Raw genomic sequence first — 25,906 nt, 5'->3', positions numbered from 1 at the left:
CCCTCGGAGTGTATTTCAAGACGGTGTAGCTCTTTCGCTTCTTTCTCGGTGGACTAGTTGCGTAGAGGGCACCGTACTATCAAGAGGGGGTCCGCTGGGGTTTTGCATGGGTGGAATCATCACGTACACATCAGCTTCTCACCCTCCAAGCTTTCCTTTCCATTGAAGAGATCTCTCCTTTCTCTTCCTTGTCCTGTCTGGGTCAAAGCGGTAGTACCGCGCACCCAACGGTAGTACCGCTGAGAAGCCACAAGCGGCAGTACCGCTCCGCAGCGGTAGTACCGCCTGTGGCTCCTCAGCGGTAGTACCGCTGGGGGCCTGGCACCTCCGCCTTGTCCCCAGCTCCTTTGAGAGATTTCTTCTCTCTCTCACGCGCCCCAGCGGTAGTACCGCACTACCTGCGGTACTACGGCCGAAGGGTCTCAAGCGGCAGTATCGCTCCACAGCGGTACTACCGCCCTTGACCTCACTGCCGTAGTACCGCTGGGCAGTCTGGTTCCTACCGCCTCGATTCGAGAGGTCTTTTTCTTGTGTCGGGTTTTGCGGCACTAGTCACGGTTGTAGTGGCGGTAGTACCGTTCCAAGAGCGGTAGTACCGCCCTACCACCGCGGTAGTACCGCATTTGGGTCCGTTCCCTACTAGTCTCCTCAGCGCGGCAGTACCGCTGGGTGGCGCGGCAGTACCGTTGTCCTGGCGGTAGTACCGCCCCCTCTCGGCGGTAGTACCGCCCTGTGCAGGGCTGGTTGGTGGGGGGGCAACGGGATTGTTGCCCCCACTATAAAAGGGAGTCCCCTTCTTCCTTCCCACCTACCTCTTACTCCCCCAAGCTCCATTTATTGCTCAAGCTCCATTAAATACTCCAAGCTTCATTTTTGCCCGATCTATCTCTCTAGCCAATCAAATTTGTTGATTTGCTCGGGAGTGGTTGAGAAGGCTCCGATCTACACTTCCACCTAGGGATTTTCGATTCCCCCACTCATCCCTAGCGGATCTTGTTACTCTTGGGTGTTTGAGCACCCTAGACGGTTGAGGTCACCTCGGAGCCATATTCCATTGTGGTGAAGCTTCGTGGTCTTGTTGGGAGCCTCCGATTTAGTTGTGGAGATTGCCCCAACCTTGTTTGTAAAGGTTCGGTCGCCGCCTTCAAGGGCACCAATAGTGGAATCACGGCATCTCGCATTGTGTGAGGGCGTGAGGAGAATACGGTGGCCCTAGTGGCTTCTTGGGGAGCATTGTGCCTCCACACCGCTCCAACGGAGACGTACTTCCCCTCAAAAGGAAGGAACTTCGGTAACACATCCTCGTCTCCACCGGATCCATTCATGGTTATCTCTTACCTTTACTTGTGCAAGCTCTCTAGTGTGTCTACCCTTGCTTGCTTGTATGCTTATTGTTATTGCATCATATAGGTTGCTCACCTAGTTGCACATCTAGACAACCTATTTTGATGCAAAGTTTAATTTGGTAAATAAAAGCTAAAAATTGGTAGTTGCCTATTCACCCCCCCTCTAGTCAACCATATCGATCCTTTCACTATGCTTATGTTTGCACGCAGTTTTCGTCCTCCATTAAAGCTTTTCAGATCGACAATGGAAGAGAATTTGACAATACTGCAAATCGCGCCCTCTTTAACGCCAATGGCACTCTCCCTGGCCTCACTTTCCCATACACCTCCCAACAAAATGGCAAGGCCAAATGTATTCTTCGTACACTCAATGACGGCGTCCGCACTCTCCTTATACATGCATCCATGCCTTACCCATGGTGGGCTGAGGCTCTCGCCACCTCCACCTACCTCCTCAATTGCCGCCCGTGCAAAGCCAACGTCATCACAACTCCCTATGAGCTTCTTCATGGTTGTGCCCCTGATTTTTGGTCTCTTCGAGTGTTTGGTTGCCCGTGCTATCCTAATCTGACCGCACAACACCTCACAAACTCGCACCCATTCTACCCCTTGCGTTTTTCTCGGCTATCTAGAAGGACGCAAAGGTTATCGATGCTCTGATCCAATGTCTCGGTGCATTATTTTTTCATGGCATGTTACTTTTGTGGAAAAAGTGTTCCCTTTCAGCTCTCTGGACTTCAGCATCGCCCCGACAACTCCTCCGTGCGACTGCAACGATGACCCTCCTCCGGTTTACGTCGATCACGCTGCGCCCCCTGCATGCCACAGTGACGGGCCATACAGCCTGTCGCTGCGCGGATCGTCCTCGGGCCATGGCTCCACCAGTGTTGAGCCACGCAGCTCACCCGGCTCCTCTTCACCACCCTCGGCCAAGACCTCGTCAACAGGCTGCAGCCCACCGTCCGCTACGGGCTCTGCGGCTTCCTCGGCCCGCGGCTCCGCGTCCCTGACGCCCAACTCCGCGCCCTCCAGCTCGGCGCCTGATGCGTCGCCCCCCCGCTACCACATGGTCACTCGCGCTCGACACAACATCTTCAAGACGAACCCTCATTATGGACATGTCGCCACCACGACACTGTCACCCCTCCCCTCCTCTGTCCGGGAGGCTCTCCACGACTCCAACTGGTGCCAGGCGATGCAGGAGGAATTCGACGCCCTCTCGTCGAACACCACCTGGACGTTGGTCCCTCGGCCTCCCAACACCAACGTCGTCATCGGCAAATGGGTCTGCCGACACAAGACACGTGAGTACGGCTCCCTCGAGTGGTACAAGGCTCGCTGGGTCATTCGTGGCTTTGCCCAATGTCCTGGTGTTGACTACGGCGAAACCTTCTCGCCGGTCGACAAACCGGCAATGATTCGCACCGTGCTCACCTTCACATCGTCACATAACTGGCCTGTGCACCAGTTGGACGTGAAGAATGCCTTCCTCAACGACATCCTCGCGCGAGCAGGTCTACTGCTACCAGCCGGTCGGTTTCGTCGATGCTCATCGCAAGGATCACATTTGCAAGCTCGTCAAGTCCCTCTATGGCTTGAAGCAAGCGCCGCGGGTGTGGTTCCAGCACTTCGCCATCTTCACCGTCACCATTGGCTTCACCGCCTCTCGCTCTGACGCTTCGCTGTTCATATTACGGCGGGGCGCCGACGTGGCGTACCTCCTGCTGTACGTTGACGACATCGTCTTGACGGCCTCCTCCTTGACACTGCTCCGTGCTCTCATTGACAAGCTCATGGTCGAGTTCGCGATGAAGGACTTGGGGCCCTTGCACTACTTCCTCGGGGTCCGTGTGCACCGTACGCCTCGTGGCTTCTTCCTTGGCCAGGAGCAGTACGCCGAGGAGATCCTACAGCGCGTTGGCATGTTGCAGTGCAAAACAGCCACCACGCCTGTCGACACCCTTCCCAAGGTCGCCGCCGACGCTGGTGCCCCGGTTGCCGATCCCTCCGAGTACCGCAGCCTCGCCAGTGCTCTTCATTACTTGACCATGACGCGTCCTGATCTTGCATATGCCGTGCAACAAGTCTGCTTACACATGCACGATCCGCATGACAGTCATCTCGCCATCATCAAACGAATTCTCCGATACGTCCGCGGCACCACGAGCTCCGGTCTCCTGCTCCACAGCTCCTCTCCACTCGACATCGTCGCCTACTCGGATGCGGACTGGGTAGACTGCCCGGACACCCGGCGCTCTACCTCCGGCTACTGCGTCTACCTCGGTGGTGCTCTCGTGAGCTGGTCTTCCAAGTGTCAACCCACTGTCTCGCGCTCGAGCACAGAGGCTGAGTATCGTGTCGTTGCCAATGCCGTTGCTGATTGTGTATGGCTGCGGCAACTGCTCGACGAGCTCGGTTCCCCTTCCTCCAAGGCCACGGTGGTCTTTTGTGATCATAGCTCAGCGGTGTACATGTCTACCAATCCAGTTCATCATCGACGAACGAAGCACATTGAGTTAGAAATTCACTTCGTGCGCGAGAAGGTGGCTCTCGGCGACCTTCGGGTCGTCCATGTGCCTACTACTCAGCAGCTGGTTGATATCATGACCAAAGGACTACCTACGGCGTCGTTTCAGTCATTCCGATCCAGTCTATGTGTTTTGCCTAGCGCCAACGTATCGACTGCGGCGGGGTGTTAACAGATAGCCTAGTTATTGTTTAGATATTGTTAATATCTCTAACTGATCTCGGCCTGATCTTGCTATTCTTATTGTGCAAGGCATGAGCTGTTTGTAGGCTATATATAGCAACGATTTCTATCAATGAAATCAGTTGCCCCAGACCGAGTCTTTTTTTTGCAGACTAATTGGAGAGCTTTATTCATCGAATAGCATTCATGGATGAGTCAGCCAAAAGGCTTGTCACCAAGAAGCTTGGAGTTTCATCTATCCAGCTATCTGTTACATCAAGTGCACAAGCACGCTTCGCACAAAGATGCACAGGCAGATTAGCTGATGTACTAACATGGCAAATATGAAAAGAATCAAAGTAGTTACTAAGCTCTCCTATCTCATCTAATAAGTAGGCCACAATAGAACGAGAATTGTGACGAGAATTCCATAGTGTCACCAACTCCAAGCAGTCTACTTCCATTATCACATGGGAGAAACCTCGGAAAGTAGCAAAACGAACACCATCACATAAGGAGAGACCCTCCATGATCAGGGGATCCGTGATCCCGGAGTAAGGCTTGCACCACGCACCAAGCAGGGCCGATGATGACCGGGCAACACCCCCAGCCCCTCCTCGGTCTCGCTCAAGATTTAGCCCGCCATCAGTGTTGATTTTTACAAAGCCCTCGTCAGGCGGACGCCAACCAAATCCAGGAAGAATTTGCGCATCCTTGCGTGGAAGATGAAGGAGTGCAATGGCCTCCTTGGTAGCCCGCATCGTAGACACCGGATCCCTACCTTCTTCTCCATGCTTGATGCGGTTCCTGGAATGCCAAATGGACCACATAATAGTTGTGATCCTTGCTCGATCATGAAGAGAACCATGGAGCGCACGTAATATCACGTGTCCATGATTCAGAGTGTAGATTAGCTGGCCGCAGTCCAAACCACGCACAGGCCTCCTCCCAGAAACTGTGAGCGTGCGGACAGTGTAAAAGTGCATGCTTCAGATCCTCGTCTGCTGCACCCAGACCGAGTCTCCTCCTGCCGTTGGTAGTCTAGACTCCTTCACAGATACAGGGTTCACGAAGAGGGATCACTATGCCTCCCGGCATAAAAAAAGAAACGGAGGGTTACCAAGTACTAACCCAGGACCCTTCCTTGTTATTTAATGTTGTTCAATACTATCAACAAAATGCAAACATGAAGTACTCCCTCCGTTCCATAATTTTTTGTTGTGCTTTAGTTCGAATCATGGAACGAAGGGAGTAGAATGAAACAAAAAGCAGGCTACATTCTAAATGGGCGTGCTACACCGGCACGTCATGGGGCAAATACGACGGTTCTGCCCCATACGCAAGCCTCGGCAAATACTCCACTCCACTTCCACTACACTAGGCAAAGCATAGCAGAGCTGAGCAGCAACGTATTCAGGTTGGGACGGACGCTCGGGAACAGAGCGCTTGTCCGTTTCCTTGGCGCTCACTCCCCGTGCCCACAAATACCGCCACCCGCCATCCCTCTCCCAGTACGTGTCCTCACTTCTCTTCTCGCTCTTCTTCTTCTCCTCCTCCTCCCGCCGTGCCATTGCCGCCCGTGCCCTACCAATCCACCCACGCGGAAAGCGTTCGCTTCCTCCACCGCCGCACGCGCCGCTCGTCAGGCCGGCCGTCCGTTTTCCTCGGTTCCTCCCCTGCTCTCCGAAGAGTCCGTGCGGATAGAGAGTCCTTTTCCGCTTTTGGAATCGGCACCAAAAGGGAAGCGGGAGATCCGGGTGCTTTTCTTGGCCGGCCGATCCTGCCGGTATATACGATCCGGTCCATTACCCCGCGCGAGGGCGCCCGAGAGAGCGGCGATCCGAGGGGGGCGGTGGTCTGGTCCGTGGATGGTCGTCGTCGTCGTCGTTTGGCCGGACCGTGTCGATGGAGTTCTGGCCCGAGTTCTTGGCGAGCAGCGGCGGGCATGAGTTCGTGGCGGGGGGCGTCGGCGGCATGGCCGGCGTGCTGGCGGGCCACCCGCTGGACACGCTCCGCATCCGCCTGCAGCAGCCGCCGCGGCCCGTGAGCCCCGGGATCACCGCCGCGCGGGTGGTGCGCCCGCCCTCCGCCGTCGCGCTACTGCGCGGCATCCTCCGCGCCGAGGGCCCCTCCGCGCTCTACCGTGGCATGGCCGCGCCCCTCGCCTCCGTCGCCTTCCAGGTGAGCCAGACAGTTTTAGGAACGTAAAATGTTTCACGCAATTAGGCCGGCCGGCGTGTGGAGTCCATGAGATCGTGAGTTCTTTGGCCACGTCTTCCTTTTTCCAATTATAAAGTTTGCTTTAGGTATCGTTTTCGCGAAGAAAGTTTGTTCAAACAGATACACGACACGAAAATCTATGACACGACTAAGTAAATGAGTTAGCCATTGTAGGACGGCGTCACTTTACAAAAAAAAAAAAGATCATTGCTTGTCGCATTTGAACTTGTATCGTTGCGTCGCGCTCATTCCGGTGGTTCACATGGCGTGGCGGCCTTTCTGGTCTGTGAAGTTGTGGTCGACAATAAATGCTGTAACGTACGACGATGAACACGTTTCATGTTTGCTCGTGATTAGGCTTGCGTCGCAACGTACGATGCTGCCTAACAATTTTTTTTTCGGGAAGATGCTGCCTAACATTGGCCATTTAGCCAATGACATTTGCAAGCCTGCACTTGAACACATAACAGTGCCTGTGCTGTATTTGCGGTAGAAAACTAGAAATCATGTCAGAAACTGAGTTCAAAATTTTATGTCGCAGAATGCAATGGTCTTCCAAGTTTACGCGATCCTCTCGCGGTCGCTGGATCGACGGATGTCCACCTCCGAGCCCCCCTCCTACACAAGCGTGGCACTCGCCGGCGTGGGCACGGGAGCGCTGCAGACGCTGATCCTGTCCCCCGTGGAGCTCGTCAAGATCAGGCTGCAGCTGGAGGCGGCGGGGCGGAAGCGCCAGGGGCCGGTGGACATGGCCCGGGACATCATGCGGAGGGAGGGCCTGCGCGGCATATACCGCGGGCTCACGGTCACCGCGCTCCGGGACGCGCCGTCGCACGGCGTCTACTTCTGGACGTACGAGTACGCGCGGGAGCGGCTGCACCCGGGCTGCCGGAGCACGGGGCAGGAGAGCCTCGCCACCATGCTCGTGTCCGGCGGCCTCGCGGGCGTCGCCAGCTGGGTCTGCTGCTACCCGCTGGACGTGGTGAAGTCGCGGCTGCAGGCGCAGACGCAGACGCACCCGCCCTCGCCGAGGTACCGCGGCGTCGTCGACTGCTTCCGGAAGAGCGTGAGGGAGGAGGGGCTCCCGGTGCTGTGGCGCGGCCTCGGCACGGCCGTGGCGCGGGCGTTCGTCGTCAACGGCGCCATCTTCTCGGCCTACGAGCTGGCCCTGCGCTTCTTGGTGCGCAACAACGGCCGCCAGACGCTGGTGATGGAGGAGATGAAGTGCCATGATCACTGATGCCAATGCGAATCCATCCGTTTGCAGCAATGGAGTTGCCCACAGCGGCATGCGCACGTCCGCGGGGTTGTACATAGGCTAGTAATCCATGGGACTGGGAATCTGTCATGGAGATCATACCATTTACAACAAAGGTGTGGTTTTCAGAGCGTAGTAGCAGCTAGTTGCTTCAGAATTCACAGAACTTGGCACTATAGATGTGCTTGTTGACGACGACGATCAATTCTCCAATGTCCGGGGAGATGCTATTACATGTATAGTAGTACAAGAAAATCAATCAATGAAGATCATGAGTCAATGACCAGGTGTGGGACCAATGAACTGCGATCAGAATTCTTGTCTGACGGGAGATAATGTCTGCATGCTTTGCTCACGTTGCATGGATGGCTCCAGAGTCGTGAATTCCCTTGTAAACACGAGCGCGACAGTGCAAGTGATGCATGGAAATGCAGATTTTTGCTGGTAGCTCTCAGTGGCAAGTTTTCACGGCAAGAGGGCAAAAACGGACTAGCTTTCTACGGAGCACTTGTGGACGATACAGAATTGCCATTTGTGTGGAATCCTGCGCCACTACTTGCGGTAGATTCCGTGCGTTTACCACAGCCAGACAGGTGTAGATTCCGATTCCAGATGGGTTCACGCTGATTTGAGTTTGAGGTCCCGGTCTCCCGGATCCCTGGGAGATGAGAACCCCGGGTATAGAACGACGCAGTTAAGTAAAACACTCAAAAGTTGTGTGGAGAGGAAGAGACAGGGACAGAGAAGGAGAAAGGGGAATTCAGACTTTAGTATTTCGTTCACTGTTGAAACACCCGACACCACTGGGTCATATAGCGCGTGTGTGCCTCCTCCTGCTACGGCGACCTGCAAATTTGCTCCGGGATATATCCGCGGACAGAGGATCAGTTCGTGGATGCTGATTTCAAACACTCTTTTAACAAACCGAATAAAATTCATGCAAACACAACGGATATCATACTAACCGAACAAAACGTTTATATTTTAGACATATCTTTATCTTTACCTAATAATAAAGCAAATTGAGTTTCTTTCGTCCGTCATGGCATTTTTCAGAAAAGTCCCTCTATTTCAGAGAATTTAACCTGGAGTCCTGTTTTAAGTTAAAACGAATCGTTATGTTCGTATTTTACAAGTCCCTGTCTTTTCTTGAAATCAACCCGCCGTCCGGATTTAAATCACACCCGAACCCTTATTTTACATTTTTTGAAAACCCGAAATTCATCCGCGGATCATATTTAAATCAAACAAATGCTTTTTAAAATCATCCATATCTTTTAAACCGTAACTCCGATTTGAACATGCTATATATGAAATTTGATTAAAAAAATGTAGAATATGAATATGAGATTATTTTTACCTGTTAAGTATTTTTAAATATTATTTTGGAATATATTTAAGTCAAACCAAATGATTTTCTAAATTATCTGTATCTTTTAAACCATAACTTTGATTTTAACATATTATATATGAAATTTTATTAGAAAAATGTGTGGAATCTAAATATGATGTTAATTTTACCCGTTAAATATTTTTAAAATATTGTTATGGAAGCAAACTTATAATTTATAGCGCAAGATTTGTTTTTTTTTCATACCGGCGGCGATCCGGATTACAAATAAACATCCCACTATAACGATATACGGAAAAGAAAATATCAATAACTACACATGCATACCTCTGAAAAATGTCGCAAGGGAAAACAACAAATTTCTCATCGCGAGAGTGAGAGAAAGCGAGTGAGAGAGACAGAGAGGGAGAGGGAGGAGAGAGGGAGAGAGACGCCTTAGGATTAACCATATTCAACACATATTTTTGTTGTTTTGTTTGAACACCGAGGCCATCGCCGGCGTGGGTGAGAAGGAGGATAATCGGCAACACAAATATGATGCCTCGCAAAAATAAAGGAGATGGACTTATTGTGGTCTTGAGTGATGATTGTTGAGTTAAGAGCGTGTGTTATGTTTTCTCTCCCGTTGCAACGCACAGGCTCTTTTGCTAGTTTTTAACTAAAAACGATACTGGACTAAGATAAAATTAGTCTATGGCCGGCGCCCGCGGATATCCATCCGACGACACGGATACGCTTGACTAGTCTATGGTCGGCCGCAACGGATCTCCATTGTCGTCCCCATGTCCATCAGTCGTGAGCCCCAGAGGTATATGCTTCAACGCAAAGGGCGGCTCGCTTCCCCACCACTCATTGGAGTGAAGCCGTCGGCTGATGCTTCAGCCGGAGGGGAAGGGTGCGCTACGGTGCACGAATCAGAGTTGGTTTTTGGGTAGGGGATGACGGTGGCCTGCTAGAGGGAAAGACACCGTATGTGTACGCCGGCGTCGCCTCGATGGTGACCTTCATGGGACCCAAGCGGCAGCGGCCTCCCGTGTTCTACTTGTCTTCGATGAAGGCAGCAGGCGTGGACGTGGTGGCCGCCGCCTCGTCTATGTCAGTGTGGCCAATATCTTTCTCTGCCGGCAAGGCGCGGTTACACGCGCGTTGACGTCGGCTCGCATGGTACGACACGACATCATCGACGGCAGCCACAATGCCTGTCCCCTTCCCCTTTGTGCCAGCGTGGAGCAACTCGTCACTCCTTGGTGAGCTGAACGACACGCCGGCTTGGAGCTTCAGCCTCCACACGGGCTCGACGAGCCACCCAGCCGGCTTTTATGCCGGAGAACTCTTCTTCCTGCTTGCCGGATGCCATGGAGAAAATTATTCAAGGAGGAAATGGGGAGCGGAGGTATGGTGCGGTTCTTGCCTGGCGTCTAGCGTCATTTAAATAGCGGACGGACGTGAGGAGCCAACCGGCGTTGTGTTTAACACCAAGCAACTCGGTAATGGACATGTGGTCGGAGTAGGTATTGAAGGAAATATACCCTAGAGGCAATAATGAAGTTATTATTTATTTTCTTATATCATGATAAATGTTTATTATTCATGCTAGAATTGTATTAACCGGAAACATGATACATGTGTGAATACATAGACAAACAGAGTGTCACTAGTATGCCTCTACTTGACTAGCTCGTTAATCAAAGATGGTTATGTTTCCTAGCCATAGACATGAGTTACCATTTGATTAATGGGATCACATCATTAGGAGAATGATGTGATTGACTTGACCCATTCCGTTAGCTTAGCACTTGATCGTTTAGTATGTTGCTTTTGCTTTCTTCATGACTTATACATGTTCCTATGACTATGAGATTATGAAACTCCCATTTACCGGAGGAACACTTTGTGTGCTAACAAATGTAACACCGTAACTGGGTGATTATAAAGGTGCTCTACAGGTGTCTCCGAAGGTACTTGTTGGGTTGGAGTATTTCGAGATTAAGATTTGTCACTCCGATTGTCGGAGAGGTATCTTTGGGCCCACTCGGTAATGCACATCACTATAAGCCTTGCAAGCATTGTAACTAACGAGTTAGTTGCGGGATGATGTATTACAGAACGAGTAAAGAGACTTGCCGGTAACGAGATTGAACTAGGTATTGAGATACCGACGATCGAATCTCGGGCAAGTAACATACCGATGACAAAGGGAACAACGTATGTTGTTATGCGGTTTGACCGATAAAGATCTTCGTAGAATATGCAGGAGCCAATATGAGCATCCAGGTTCCGCTATTGGTTATTGACCGGAGACATGTCTCGGTCATGTCTACATAGTTCTCAAACCCGTAGGGTCCGCACGCTTAAAGTTTCGGTGACTATTGTATTATGAGTTTTTGTGTTTTGATGTACCGAAGGTTGTTCAGAGTCCCGGATATGATCATGGACATAACGAGGAGTCTCAAAATGGTCGAGACATAAAGATCGATATATTGGACGACTATGTTCGGACACCGGAATAGTTTCGGCGAGTTTCAGACATATACCGGAGTACCGGGAGTTACCGGAACCCCCAGGGGAGTTTAATGGGCCAAGATGGGCCTTAGTGGAGAAGAGGAGGGGTGGCTAGGGCAGGCCGCGTGCCCCCTCCCCCTCTAGTCCGAATTGGACAAGGAGGGGGGCGCCCCCTTTCCTTCCTCTCTCTCCTTCCCTTCCTTTCCCCCTCCTACTCCAACTAGGAAAAGAGGGAGTCCTACTCCCGGTGGGAGTAGGACTCCTCCCTAGGGCGCCCTCCCCTGGTCGGCCGCCTCCTCCCCCCTGGTCCTTTATATATGGGGGAAGGGGGCACCTCTAGACACAACAATTGATCTCTTGATCTCTTAGCCGTGTGCGGTGCCCCCTCCACCATATTCCACCTCGATTATATCATAGCGGTGCTTAGGCGAAGCCCTGCGTCGGTAACAACATCATCACCTTCACCATGCCGTCGTGCTGACGGAACTCTCCTGTGAAGCTCTGCTGGACCGGAGTTCGCGGAACGTCATCGAGCTGAACGTGTGCTAAACTCGGAGGTGCCGTACGTTCGGTACTTGGATCGGTCGGATCGTGAAGACGTACGACTACATCATCCGCGTTGTGCTAACGCTTCCTCTTTTGGTCTACGAGGGTATGTAGACAACACTCTCCCCTCTCGTTGCTATGCATCACCATGATCCTGCGTGTGCGTAGGAATTTTTTTTGAAATTACTATGTTCCTTAACAGTGGCATCCGATCCTGGTTTTATGCGTAGATGTTATATGCACGAGTAGAACACAAGTGAGTTGTGGGCGATACATGTCATACTGCTTACCAGCATGTCACCCTTTGGTTCGGCGGTATTGTTGGATGAAGCGGCCCGGACCGACATTACGCGTATGCTTACGCGAGACTGGTTCTACCGACGTGCTTTGCACACAGGTGACCGGCGGGTGTCAGTTTCTCCAACTTTAGTTGAACCGAGTGTGGCTACGCCCGGTCCTTGAGAAGGTTAAAACATCACTAACTTAACGAACTATCGTTGTGGTTTTGATGCGTAGGTAAGAACGGTTCTTGCTCAGCCCGTAGCAGCCACGTAAAACTTGCAACAACAAAGTAGAGGACATCTAACTTGTTTTTGCAGGGCATGTTGTGATGTGATATGGTCAAGGCATGATGCTAAATTTTATTGTATGAGATGATCATGTTTTGTAACCGAGTTATCGGCAACTGGCAGGAGCCATATGGTTGTCACTTTATTGTATGCAATGCAATCGCCCTGTAATTGCTTTACTTTATCACTAAGCGGTAGCGATAGTCGTAGAAGCAATAGTTGGCGAGATGACAACCATGCTACGATGGAGATCAAGGTGTCACGCCGGTGACGATGGTGATCATGACGGTGCTTCGAAGATGGAGATCACAAGCACAAGATGATGATGGCCATATCATATCACTTATATTGATTGCATGTGATGTTTATCTTTTATGCATCTTATTTTGCTTAGATCGACGGTAGCATTATAAGATGATCTCTCACTAAATTTCAAGGTATAAGTGTTCTCCCTGAGTATGCACCGTTGCAAAAGTTCTTCGTGATGAGACACCACGTGATGATCGGGTGTGATAAGCTCTACGTTCAAATACAACGGGTGCAAAATAGTTGCACACGCAGAATACTCAGGTTAAACTTGACGAGCCTAGCATATGCAGATATGGCCTCGGAACACCGAGACCGAAAGGTCGAGCTTGAATCATATAGTAGGTATGATCAACATAGTGATGTTCACCATTGAAACTACTCCATCTCACGTGATGATCGGACATGGTTTAGTTGATATGGATCACGTGATCACTTAGAAGATTAGAGGGATGTCTATCTAAGTGGGAGTTCCTTAAATAATTTGATTAACTGAACTTTAATTTATCATGAACTTAGTACCTGATAGTATTTTGCATGTCTATGTTGTTGTAGATAGATGGCCCGTGCTGTTGTTCTGTTGAATTTTAATGCGTTCCTTGAGAAAGCAAAGTTGAAAGATGATGGTAGCAATTACGCAGACTGGGTCCGTAACTTGAGGATTATCCTCATTGCTGCACAGAAGAATTACGTCCTAGAAGCACTGCTAGGTGCCAAACCTGCTGCAGGAGCAACACCAGATGTTATGAACGTCTGGCAGAACAAAGTTGATTACTACTCGATAGTTCAGTGTGCCATGCTTTACGGCTTAGAACCGAGACTTAAACGACGTTTTGAACGTCATGGAGCATATTAGATGTTTCGGGAGTTGAAGTTAATATTTCAAGAAAATGCCCGGACTGAGAGATATGAAGTCTCCAATAAGTTCTACAGCGACAAGATGGAGGAGAATAGTTCTGTCAGTTTCATATACTCAGAATGTCTGGGTATAACAATCACTTGATTCAACTAGGAGTTAATCTTCCAGATGATAGTGTCATTGACAAAATTCTTCAATCACTGCCACCAAGCTACAAGAGCTTCGTGATGAAGTATAATATGCAAGGGATGGATAAGACAATTCCCAAGCTCTTCGCAATGCTAAAGGCTGCGGAGGTAGAAATCAAGAAGGAGCATCAAGTGTTGATGGTCAACAAGACCACTAGTTTCAAGAAAAATGGCAAAGGGAAGAAGAAGGGGAACTTCAAGAAGAACATCAAACAAGTTGCTGCTCAAGAGAAGAAACCCAAGTCTGGACCTAAGCCTGAGACTGAGTGCTTCTACTGCAAGCAGACTGGTCACTGGAAGGGGAACTGCCCCAAGTATTTGGCGGATAAGAAGGATGGCAAGGTGAACAAAGGTATATGTGATATACATGCTATTGATGTGTACCTTACTAATGCTCGCAGTAGCACCTAGGTATTTGGTACTGGTTCTGTTGCTAATATTTGCAACTCGAAACAGGGGCTACGGATTAAGCAAAGATTGGCTAAGGATGAGGTGACGATGCGCGTGGGAAATGGTTCCAAAGTCGGTGTGATCGCGGTCGGCACGCTACCTCTACATCTACCTTCGGGATTAGTTTTAGACCTAAATAATTGTTATTTGGTGCCAGCTTTGAGCATGAACATTATATCTGGATCTTGTTTGATGTGAGACGGTTATTCATTTAAATCAGAGAATAATGGTTGTTCTATTTATATAAGTAATATCTTTTATGGTCATGCACCCTTGAAGAGTGGTCTATTTACATTAAACTCGATAGTAGTGATACACATATTCATAATATTGAAGCCAAAAGATGCAGAGTTGATAATGATAGTGCAACTTATTTGTGGCACTGTCGTTTAGGTCATATTGGTATAAAGCGCATGAAGAAACTCCATACTGATGGACTTCTGGAATCACTTGATTATGAATCACTTGGTACTTGCGAACCATGCCTCATGGGCAAGATGACTAAAACACCGTTCTCCGGAACAATGGAGCGAGCAACAGATTTATTGGAGATCATACATACTGATGTATGTGGTCCGATGAATATTGAAGCTCGCGACGGGTATCGTTATTTTCTCACCTTCACAGATGATTTAAGCAGATATGGGTATATCTACTTAATGGAACATAAGTCCGAAACATTTGAAAAGTTCAAATAATTTCAGAGTGAACTGGAAAATCATCGTAACAAGAAAATAAAGTTTCTACGATCTGATCGTGGAGGAGAATATTTGAGTTACGAGTTTGGTCTACATTTGAAACAATGCGGAATAGTTTCGCAACTCACGCCACCCGGAACACCACATCGTAATGGTGTGTCCGAACGTCGTAATCGTACTTTATTAGATATGGTGCGATCTATGATGTCTCTTACTGATTTACCGCTATCATTTTGGGCTTATGCTTTAGAGACGGCCGCATTCACGTTAAATAGGGCACCATCTAAATCCGTTGAGACGACGCCTTATGAACTATGGTTTGGCAAGAAACCAAAGTTGTCGTTTCGTAAAGTTTGGGGCTGCGATGCTTATGTGAAAAAGCTTCAACCTGATAAGCTCGAACCCAAATCGGAGAAATGTGTCTTCATAGGATACCCAAAGGAAACTGTTGGGTACACCTTCTATCACAGATCTCAAGGCAAGACTTTTGTTGCTAAATTTGGATCCTTTCTAGAGAAGGAGTTTCTCCCGAAAGAAGTGAGTGGGAGGAAAGTAGAACTTGATGAGGTAACTATACCTGCTCCCTTATTGGAAAGTAGTTCATCACAGAAACCAGTTCCTGTGACACCTACACTGATTAGTGAGGAAGCTAATGATGATGATCATGAAACTTCAGATCAAGTTACTACCGAGCCTCGTAGGTCAACCAGAGTGAGATCCGCACCAGAGTGGTACGGTAATCCTGTTCTGGAAGTCATGTTACTAGACCATGACGAACCTACGAACTATGAGCAAGCGATGATGAGCCCAGATTCCGCAAGATGGGATCCATGTATGAGAACAAAGTGTGGACTTTGGTTGACTTGCCCGATGATTGGCAAGCCGTCGAGAATAAATGGATCTTCAAGAAGAAGACAGATGCTGACGGTAATGTTACTGTCTACAAAGCTCGACTTGTTGCAAAAGGTTTTCGACAAGTTCAAGGAGTTGACTACGATGAGACCTTCTCACCCATAGCGATGCTTAAGTCCGTCCGAATCATGTTAGCAATTGCCGCATTTTATGATTATGAAATTTGGCAAATGGATGTAAAGACTGCATTCCTGAATGGATTTCTGGAAGAAGAGTTGTATATGATGCAACCTAAAGGTTTTATCGATCCAAAGGGTGCTAACAAAGTGTGCAAGCTCCAGCAATCTATTTATGGACTGTTGCAAGCCTCTCGGAGTTGGAATAAGCGCTTTGATAGTGTGATGAAAGCATATGGTTTTATACAGACTTTTGGAGAAGCCTGTATTTACAAGAAAGTGAGTGGGAGCTCTGTAGCATTTCTAATCTTATATGTGGATGACATATCGTTGATTGGAAATGAAATAGAATTTCTGGGTAGCATAAAAGGATACTTGAATAAGAGTTTTTCAATGAAAGACCTCGGTGAAGCTACTTACATATTGGGAATCAAGATCTATAGAGATAGATCAAGACACTTAATTGGACTTTCACAAAGCACATACCTTGACAAAGTTTTGAAGAAGTTCAAAATGGATCAAGCAAAGAAAGGGTTCTTGCTTGTATTACAAGGTGTGAAATTGAGTAAGACTCAAATGCCCGACCACTGTAGAAGATAGATAGAAAATGAAAGATGTTCCCTATGCTTCAGCCATAAGCTCTATCATGTATGCAATGCTGTGTATCAGACCTGATGTGTGCCTTGCTATAAGTTTAGCAGGGAGGTACCAAAGTAATCAAGGAGTGGATCACTGGACAGCGGTCAGGAACATCCTGAAATACCTGAAAAGGACTAAGGATATGTTTCTCATTTATGGAGGTGACAAAAATCTCATCGTAAATGGTTACGCCGATGCAAGCTTTGACACTGATCCGGACGATTCTAAATCGCAAACCGGATACGTATTTATATTAAACGGTGGAGCTGTCAGTTGGAGCAGTTCTAAACAAAGCGTCGTGGCGGGATCTACATGTGAAGCGGAGTACATTGCTGCTTCGGAAGAAGAAAATGAAGGAGTCTGGATGAAGGAGTTCATATCCGATCTAGGTGTCATACCTAGTGCATCGGGACCAATGAAAATCTGTTGTGACAATACTGGTGCAATTGCCTTGGCAAAGGTCCAGATTTCACAAGAGAACCAAGCACATCAAGAGACGCTTCAACTCCATCCGGGATCAAGTCCAGGTGGGAGACATAGAGATTTGCAAGATACACACGGATCTGAATGTTACAGACCCATTGACTAAGCCTCTCTCACGAGCAAAACATGATCAACACCAAGACTCTATGGGTGTTAGAATCATTACTGTGTAATCTAGATTATTGACTCTAGTGCAAGTGGGAGATTGAAGGAAATATGCCCTAGAGGCAATAATGAAGTTATTATTTATTTCCTTATATCATGATAAATGTTTATTATTCATGCTAGAATTGTATTAACCGAAAACATGATACATGTGTGAATACATAGACAAACAGAGTGTCACTAGTATGCCTCTACTTGACTAGCTCGTTAATCAAAGATAGTTATGTTTCCTAGCCATAGACATGAGCTGTCATTTGATTAATGGGATCACATCATTGGGAGAATGATGTGATTGACTTGACCCATTCCGTTAGCTTAGCACTTGATCGTTTAGTATGTTGGTTTTGCATTCTTCATGACTTATACATGTTCCTATGACTATGAGATTATGCAACTCCTGTTTACCGGAGGAACACTTTGTGTGCTACCAAACGTCACAAGGTAACTGGGTGATTATAAAGGTGCTCTACAGGTGTCTCCGAAGGTACTTGTTGGGTTGGCGTATTTCGAGATTAGGATTTGTCACTCTGGTTGTCGGAGAGGTATCTCTGGGCCCACTATGTAATGCACATCACTATAAGCCTTGCAAGCATTGTAACTAATGAGTTAGTTGCGGGATGATGTATTACAGAACGAGTAAAGAGACTTGCTAGTAACGAGATTGAACTAGGTATTGAGATACCGATGATTGAATCTCGGGCAAGTAACATACCGATGACAAAGGGAACAACGTATGTTGTTATGCGGTTTGACCGATAAAGATCTTCGTAGAATATGTAGGAGCCAATATGAGCATCCAGGTTCTGCTATTGGTTATTGACCGGAGACATGTCTCGGTCATGTCTACATAGTTCTTGAACCCGTAGGGTCCGCACGCTTAAAATTTCGGTGACTATTGTATTATGAGTTTTTGTGTTTTGATGTACCGAAGGTAGTTCGGAGTCCCGGATATGATCATGGACATAACGAGGAGTCTTGAAATGGTAGAGACATAAAGATCGATATATGGGACGACTATGTTCGAACACCGGAATAGTTTCGGCAAGTTTCAGACATATACCGGAGTACTGGGGAGTTACCGGAACCCCCCGTGGAGTTTAATGGGCCAAGATGGGCCTTTGTGGAGAAGAGGAGGGGCGGCTAGGGCAGGCCGCGTGCCCCCTCCCCCTCTAGTCCGAATTGGACAAGGAGGGGGGCCCTTTCCTTCCTCTCTCTCCTTCCCTTCCTTTCCCCCTCCTACTCCAACTAGGAAAAGAGGGAGTCCTACTCCCGGTGGGAGTAGGACTCCTCCCTGGTGCGCCCTCCCCTGGCCGACCGCCTCCTCCCCTGGTCCTTTATATACGGGGGCAGGGGCACCTCTAGACACAACAATTGATCTCTTGATCTCTTAGCCGTGTGCGGTGCCCCCTCCACCATATTCCACCTCGATTATATCGTAGCGGTGCTTAGGCGAAGCCCTGCGTCGGTAACAACATCATCACCATCACCATGCCATCATGCTGACGGAACTCTCCCGTGAAGCTCTGCTGGATCGGAGTTCACGGGACGTCATCGAGCTGAACGTGTGCTGGACTCGGAGGTGCCGTACGTTCGGTACTTGGATCGGTCGGATCGTGAAGACGTACGACTACATCATCCGTGTTGTGCTAACGCTTCCGCTTTCGTTCTACGAGGGTATGTAGACAACACTCTCCCCTCTCGTTGCTATGCATTACCATGATCCTGCGTGTGCGTAGGATTTTTTTGAAATTACTACGTTCCCCAACATGTATCTCAACACACACACATGTTTAATGGAGGAAAGTGGGCGGGCAGTATGCATCCGTTTGAATGCAGGGAGCGGACGTGTTCAGCTGGGCGTGCAGCCGGCGGCGCCCTCGGCCAGTGCGCCGCTTCAATGGTGGAGGCAGTGAGAGGTCATGTCCGCTCTGAGCTGGCTTCAATGTGGAGCGGCCTCTTTATAGCAGCATGAATGCGGGCAACTGGTGCCTGGCGGGAACACGCGTGGGCGATGGAGGAGGTGGTTTGGGTGGGCTAGGGTTGTTAGAAGTTGACATGGATGTTGTTTGGACGCCCGCAAAGCCCCCTCCGCCGTGTTTTTCTTCGGTTAGCGAGAGGAAGTACGTCTGAACTACTCTATGGACAGATACATGCCCGCGTTGGATGGCACTGAAGGAAATATGCCCTAGAGGCAATAATAAAGTTGTTATTTATATTTCCTTATATCATGATAAATGTTTATTATTCATGCTAGAATTGTATTAACTGGAAACTTAGTACATGTGTGAATACATAGACAAACAGAGTGTCACTAGTATGCCTCTACTTGACTAGCTCGTTAATCAAAGATGGTTAAGTTTCCTAGCCATGGACAAGAGTTGTCATTTTATGAACGAGATCACATCATTAGAGAATGATGTGATTGACTTGACCCATCCGTTAGCTTAGCACTATGATCGTTTAGTTTATTGCTATTGCTTTCTCCATGACTTATACATGTTCCTATGACTATGAGATTATGCAACTCCTGAATACCGGAGGAACACTTAGTGTGCTATCAAACGTCACAACGTAACTGGGTGACTATAAAGATGCTCTACAGGTGTCTCCGATGGTGTTTGTTGAGTTGGCATAGATCGAGATTAGGATTTGTCACTCCGTGTATCGGAGAGGTATCTCTGGGCCCTCTCGGTAATGCACATCACTATAAGCCTTACAAGCAATGTGACTAATGAGTTAGTTGCAGGATGATGCTTTACGGAACGAGTAAAGAGACTTGCCGGTAACGAGATTGAACTAGGTATTGAGATACCGACGATCGAATCTCGGGCAAGTAACATACCGATGACAAAGGGAACAACGTATGTTGTTATGCACTTTGACCGATAAAGATCTTCGTAGAATATGTAGGAACCAATATGAGCATCCAGGTTCCGCTATTGGTTATTGACCGGAAGTGAGTCTCGGTCATATCTACATAGTTCTCGAACCCATAGGGTCCGCACGCTTAACGTTTGGTGACGATCGGTATTATGAGTTTATGTGTTTTGATGTATCAAAGGTACTTCGGAGTCCTGGATGTGATCACAGACATGACGAGGAGTCTCAAAATGGTCGAGACATAAAGATCGATATATTGGAAGGCTATGTTTGGACATCAGAATGGTTCTGGGTGAGTTTGGGCATTTACTGGAGTACCGGGGGTTACCGGAACCCCCCGGGGAGTGTATGGGCCTTATTGGGCCTTAGTGCGGGAGAGGAGGAGGCGGTCAAGGTGGAGTGCGCCCCCCCAAGACCAATCCAAATTGGGTGGCCCCCCTTCCTTCCCCCTCTCTCTCCCCCTTCCTTTCTATCCTACTCCAACAAGGGAAGGGGGAATCCTCCTCCCACCGGGAGTAGGACTCCCCCCTTGGGCGCGCCATGAGAGGGCCGGCCCCCCCTCCTCCACTCCTTTATATACGGGGGAGGGGGGCACCCGATAGACACACAAGTTGATTGTTTAGCCGTGTGCGGTGCCCCCCTCCACAGATTTCCACCTCGGTCATATCGTTGTAGTGCTTAGGCGAAGCCCTGCGTCGGTAACTTCATCATCACCGTCATCACGCCATCGTGCTGACGAAACTCTCCCATGACCTCAGCTGGATCTAGAGATCGTGGGACGTCACCGATCTGAATGTGTGCAGATCGCGGAGGTGCCGTACCTTTGGTGCTAGGATCGGTCGGATCGTGAAGACGTACGACTACATCAACCGCGTTGTCATAACGCTTTCGCTTTCGGTCTACGAGGGTACATGGACAACACTCTCCCCTCTCGTTGCTATACATCACCTAGATAGATCTTGCGTGTGTGTAGGATTTTTTTGAAATTACTACGTTCCCCAACAGGCACTGTTGGAAATATGCCCTAGAGGCAATAATAAAGTTGTTATTATCATATTTCCTTGTTCTTGATAAGTGTTTATTGTCCGTGCTATAATTGTATTAACAGAAAACTTAAATACATGTGTGGATACATAAACAAACATCGTGTCCCTAGTGAGCCTCTACTACACTAGCTCGTTGATTAAAGATGGTTAAGGTTTCCTAACCATAGACATGAGTTGTCATTTAATAACGGGATGACATCATTAGAAGAATGATGTGATGAACAGATCCAATCATAAGCTTAGCATCTGATTGTGTCTTCTAGTTTAATTGCTACAACTTTCATAATGTCAAGTATCCGTTCCTTGGACCATGAGATCGTGCTACTCCTAATACCAGAAGAATGCTTTGTGGGTCTCAAATATCACTTCGTAACTGGGTGATCATAAAGGTGCTCTTCAGGTATCTCGGAAAGTATTTGTTGGGTTGCATGGATTGAGACTGGAATTTGTCACTCTGTGTGATGGAGAGATGTGTCTAGGCCCTCTCGGTAATACTACATCCTAAGTAGCTTGCAAGCATGTGACTAATGTGTTTAGTCACAGAGATGTTGTATTAAGAAACGAGTAAAGAGACTTGCTTATAACAAGATTGAACTTGCGATACCGACGATCGAATCGGGCAAGTAAAATATTGTGAGACAAAGGGAATTGTATATGGGATTGTCCGAATACTTGAAATCGTGGTTCAAACCGATAAATATCTTCACTGAATATGTAGGAGTCAGTATGGGCATCCAGGTTCCTCTGTTGATTATTGACCGGAGAGGTGTCTCAGTCATGTCTACATGTTCTCGAACCCGTAGGGTCACACACTTAACGTTCGTAACGGTAGGGTAGTATTGCGATATACATAATGGCGAGTCCAAAGGTAGTTCAGAGTCTCGAATCCATGAGGAGCTTCAGAGATAAATATTCATATATGGGAAGTGTTTTTCAGGGTTCCTAAAAAGTTCAGGAATTTTCCGGCATTGTACCGGGGGTTTCGGGGGTTTCACCAGTGGGGCACACCTACCCTAGAGGGGCCATGTGGACCCTTAGGGGGTGCCCTAGGCCTACATGGGCCAAGGGGGCTGTACCCCACCAAGCCCATGCGGCCAAGGAGGAGACCCTAAGGGGGTGCCCCTAGCCTTAGGGGCAAGCCTCCCCCTTGGTTGCCAACCCCTAGCCTTGGACGGGGGGCTAGGTATGGCGCACCCCCCTCACACCCTTATATAAGGAGGGTAGGCGCAGGGGGCAGCTCCATTATCATTGCTGGCTGCCGCCCCCTTTCTCCCTCACATCTTCTCCTCTGGTTAACGCTTGGCGAAGCCTTACCAGAGTTCCGCTGCCACCACCACGCCATCGTCCTGGCCTAGAACCCATCAACCTCTCCACGCTCGCTTGATGTATCAAGAAGGAGGAGATAGCATCAAGTCGTACGTGTGCACATCTCGGAGGAGCCGTTCGTGCGGTGCTGGATCGGATTGGATCGCCAAGGGAGTATGACTACGCCAACCACGTTCATTAGAACGTTCACAAATGTACCTGTAAAAGCTCTTATATATAAAAAATAGAAAAATGTGGCCGTAGGAGCCTCTCCTACTGTCTTTGCACTTTCGGTCTACAAGGGTTTGTTGCCTCTCCCTCTCATTGCTAGCATCTTCTAGATTAGATCTTGGGTGAACCCGCAATTTTTTTCGTTTTCCATGCAATGTTCCCCATCAGGCACAACACGTCCGGACCGTGCGGTCCGGACGTATGCGGGTGGTTTGAGGTTCGTCGTTGGAGATGCCCTTAGGCCCCGTATGTGAAACCTTAAGGGTGGCTTGGTGCTTGGTGACTTTTCATTTTTTGTTGCATGCTATGGACACCCTTTCACGTTTGTTAGTTGTTGTTTCGTTATCTCTACTAGGAAAAGAGCCCGTGCATTGCAACGGGAAAAATATACTACACATCTCTAACCCAATAATCATGACTGAAGACTTCAATAGGTCCACACCCTTTATTTCAACATGGCATTCTATCTACGTTGCCGCTTATCCTCCTTCCCACCCTCACTAATGGTGGCTTCAGTGCTCACACAACCAAAATGTGTTTGAATGTGCTCAATCCAAAGCTCTCTCTCTCTCTCTCTTGCATAATCTGACAAATTTGTTTTTTTCTTGCAAGATTTTGATTGGGCATGAATGCATTGTTATTATTGGTTTCTTTCGTCTCCAATATGGTTTTTCAGGGTGTTCACTTGCAACCTGGATGAATATCGATATGAAAAAGATGGATCATGCGCTATTAATTAAGATTGTGCCTAAATAGCATTTAAAAATGTTTAATGGGTAAAATAACATCATATATTCAAATTCTACACATTTTTCTCATCAAATTTCATATACAACATGTTAAAATTGGAGTTCGGGTTTAAAAGATAAGTATATTTTTTAAACATTTGTTTTAGATGGACTTTAGGTTGATTTACCAAAATATCATGGGGTTTCTCTTTAATTCCGGTCACTGTGAGTACCGTGGGTTAATTACTAGAGAGGGCAAGGGGCTTTTTGTAATACTGCAAAAAAAGATTCGTTTCCGTGACTTAAAAATGGATTGTGGGTTAATTACCATAAAAAGCAAGGGGTTTTCTATAAATGCAAAAAATGTTTCGTTTTGTCTAGCTTAAGATAGACTGCATGGTAATTAACATCAAAAGTAGGGTTTTTCATAAAAGGGGCAATAGAAGGAAGAAGCAATAGTTCCTTTATTAGGGCATCTCCAATGCTGACCTGCAAATTTGCTTCGGCATCTGTTCCCGAATAGGAGGACCTGTCCGTGAAGACGGATGCAGGAGCCGGTCATCCAACGCTGCCCGCATACATTTCAAGTCGGGTTTCAACTAACTGGACAAAATTCGTGCAAACATGATGAATTTCATCAAAGTTCATGTAGAAAATAGCAGAAAGCATCCATGCCCGGCATGCAAATAAATCTAGATACAACAATAGTTCAAATTCAATGAGATTAATGGATCCTATCGTCCCACACATATGGCCCATTCAGCTTCATCCCAAAGTACATGTGCATAAATGGTTGTCCCTTCATCATGTGGTTCATCACGACAGTGTGTGCGGGCTACGCAATGCGTAGAGCAACATTGAATGAATGAATGAGCAAGTGAATGAATGAATAAATCAACAAGTTGAGCAAAAATAAGCAAAACTTACGATCTCCTGCTTTGCCACACACAATGGCCACCTTGCCTCCAACATATCAACCACGCCAGAGAACTTGGTGACGAGGGTCTGGATGGCGTACCATCGCTATGATAACAACCTCACATTGTGAAAATGAATGATGTGCATGACGTAGGGCGCAATGTGATTTCGTGTGTGAAACGATTCATGCACTTGCTGCGAGAAGGCCTCCCCTCTGCTCCTGCCTATGAAACCCGTGGATACGTCCAACCATGCATCGCACAACAACTCATCCTCCATGGTCGAGTACCCCGCCATCCTATCTACTCTAAGAAAATGACATGGCATTTCAGAATAAGCTTAATGACATTTGACTGAACACCTACCGGTGTGGTGACCGGCATGGACGACGTCGGCAGGGGTGTGCTGTACCTGCCTACGGACATGTCCTAGGTGGACAACGCCGTCGTAAAAGGCGAGAGGAGGCGACGGTGCTGGTTGCAGAGGTCCGACAATGCCTGTGTGCCGGACGAAGAGATACAATGGCAGCGTTGAAAAGGAGGGTGAGTGACGCGGAGCATCCCACGGTCATCCCCATGGACCTACCTACATCTCCCACGACACCGCTTGGACCAATGACAAGAGCTCGAGCAAAGGCTATCGAAACTAAGGAGAACTTGCTCCTCTTCGAACTACCACTTTCTACATGTGAGACATGGCTACTACCTCAAGCGCAAACCCTATGTGTGATCAGGTACTTGATACGTCCATTTTGCATCATGCTTTTATATCGATATTTATTGCATTATGGGATGTTATTACACATTATGTCACAATACTTATGCCTATTCTCTCTTATTTTACAAGGTTTACATAAAGAGGGAGAATGCCGGCAGCTGGGATTCTGGGCTGGAAAAGGAGCAAGTATTAGAGACCTATTCTGCACAGCTCCAGAAGTCCTGAAACTTCACGGAAGATGTTTTTAGAATATATAAAAAATACTGAGCGCAAGAAGTTCACCAGGGGGCCACACCCTGCCCACAAGGGTGGGGGGCGCGCCCTACCCCCTTGGCGCACCCCCTACCTCGTGGGCCCCCTAGTGGCCCTCCGATGTCCATCTTCTGCTATATGAAGTCTTTCGATGAGGAATAAATCATAAGCCATCTTCTCGGACGAAACTCCGCCGCCACGAGGCGGAACCTTGGCGGAACCAATCTAGGGCTCTGGCGGAGCTGTTCTGCCGGGGAAACTTCCCTCCGGGAGGGGGAAATCATCGCCGTCGTCATCACCAACGCTCCTCTCATCGGGAGAGGGAAATCTCCATCAACATCTTCACCAGCACCATCTCCTCTCAAAACCCTAGTTCATCTCTTGTATCCAATTCTTGTCTCCAAGCCCAGGATTGGTACTAGTAGGTTGCTAGTAGTGTTAATTACTCCTTGTAGTTGATGCTAGTTGGTTTATTTGGTGGAAGATCATATGTTCAGATCCTATATGCATATTAATACCCCTCTGATTATGA

At 48.1% G+C, this 25,906-nt stretch overlaps 1 protein-coding gene across 1 annotated transcript; it reads left to right on the top strand.

The window, feature by feature from the left end:
* The first annotated feature begins 5,528 nt into the window (after positions 1-5,528).
* Positions 5,529-7,793, top strand: BAC2 (Mitochondrial substrate carrier family protein). Its single transcript, XM_048692276.2, has 2 exons — positions 5,529-6,216; positions 6,797-7,793. Exons 1-2 carry the CDS (start codon positions 5,941-5,943, stop codon positions 7,493-7,495), a joined length of 975 nt encoding a protein of 324 aa, XP_048548233.2. The 5' UTR covers positions 5,529-5,940; the 3' UTR covers positions 7,496-7,793.
* Positions 7,794-25,906: the final 18,113 nt, after the last annotated feature.

The sequence above is a fragment of the Triticum urartu genome, chromosome 3A (assembly GCF_056163025.1).
Source record: "Triticum urartu cultivar PI428250 chromosome 3A, HENAU_Tu73, whole genome shotgun sequence".
Classification (NCBI taxonomy): domain Eukaryota; kingdom Viridiplantae; phylum Streptophyta; class Magnoliopsida; order Poales; family Poaceae; genus Triticum; species Triticum urartu.
The sequence above is the reverse complement of the archived record's forward strand: the minus strand, read 5'-3'. Positions and strand labels throughout refer to the sequence as shown.

What these genes read in the sequence shown, in the direction of transcription:
- BAC2 (XM_048692276.2), top strand. Translation starts at nt 5,941, where the DNA reads ATGGAGTTCTGGCCCGAGTTCTTGGCGAGCAGCGGCGGGCATGAGTTC. An exon ending in TCGCCTCCGTCGCCTTCCAG is followed by an intron (nt 6,217 to 6,796) that starts GTGAGCCAGACA and finishes TTTATGTCGCAG; the next exon opens with AATGCAATGGTCTTCCAAGT.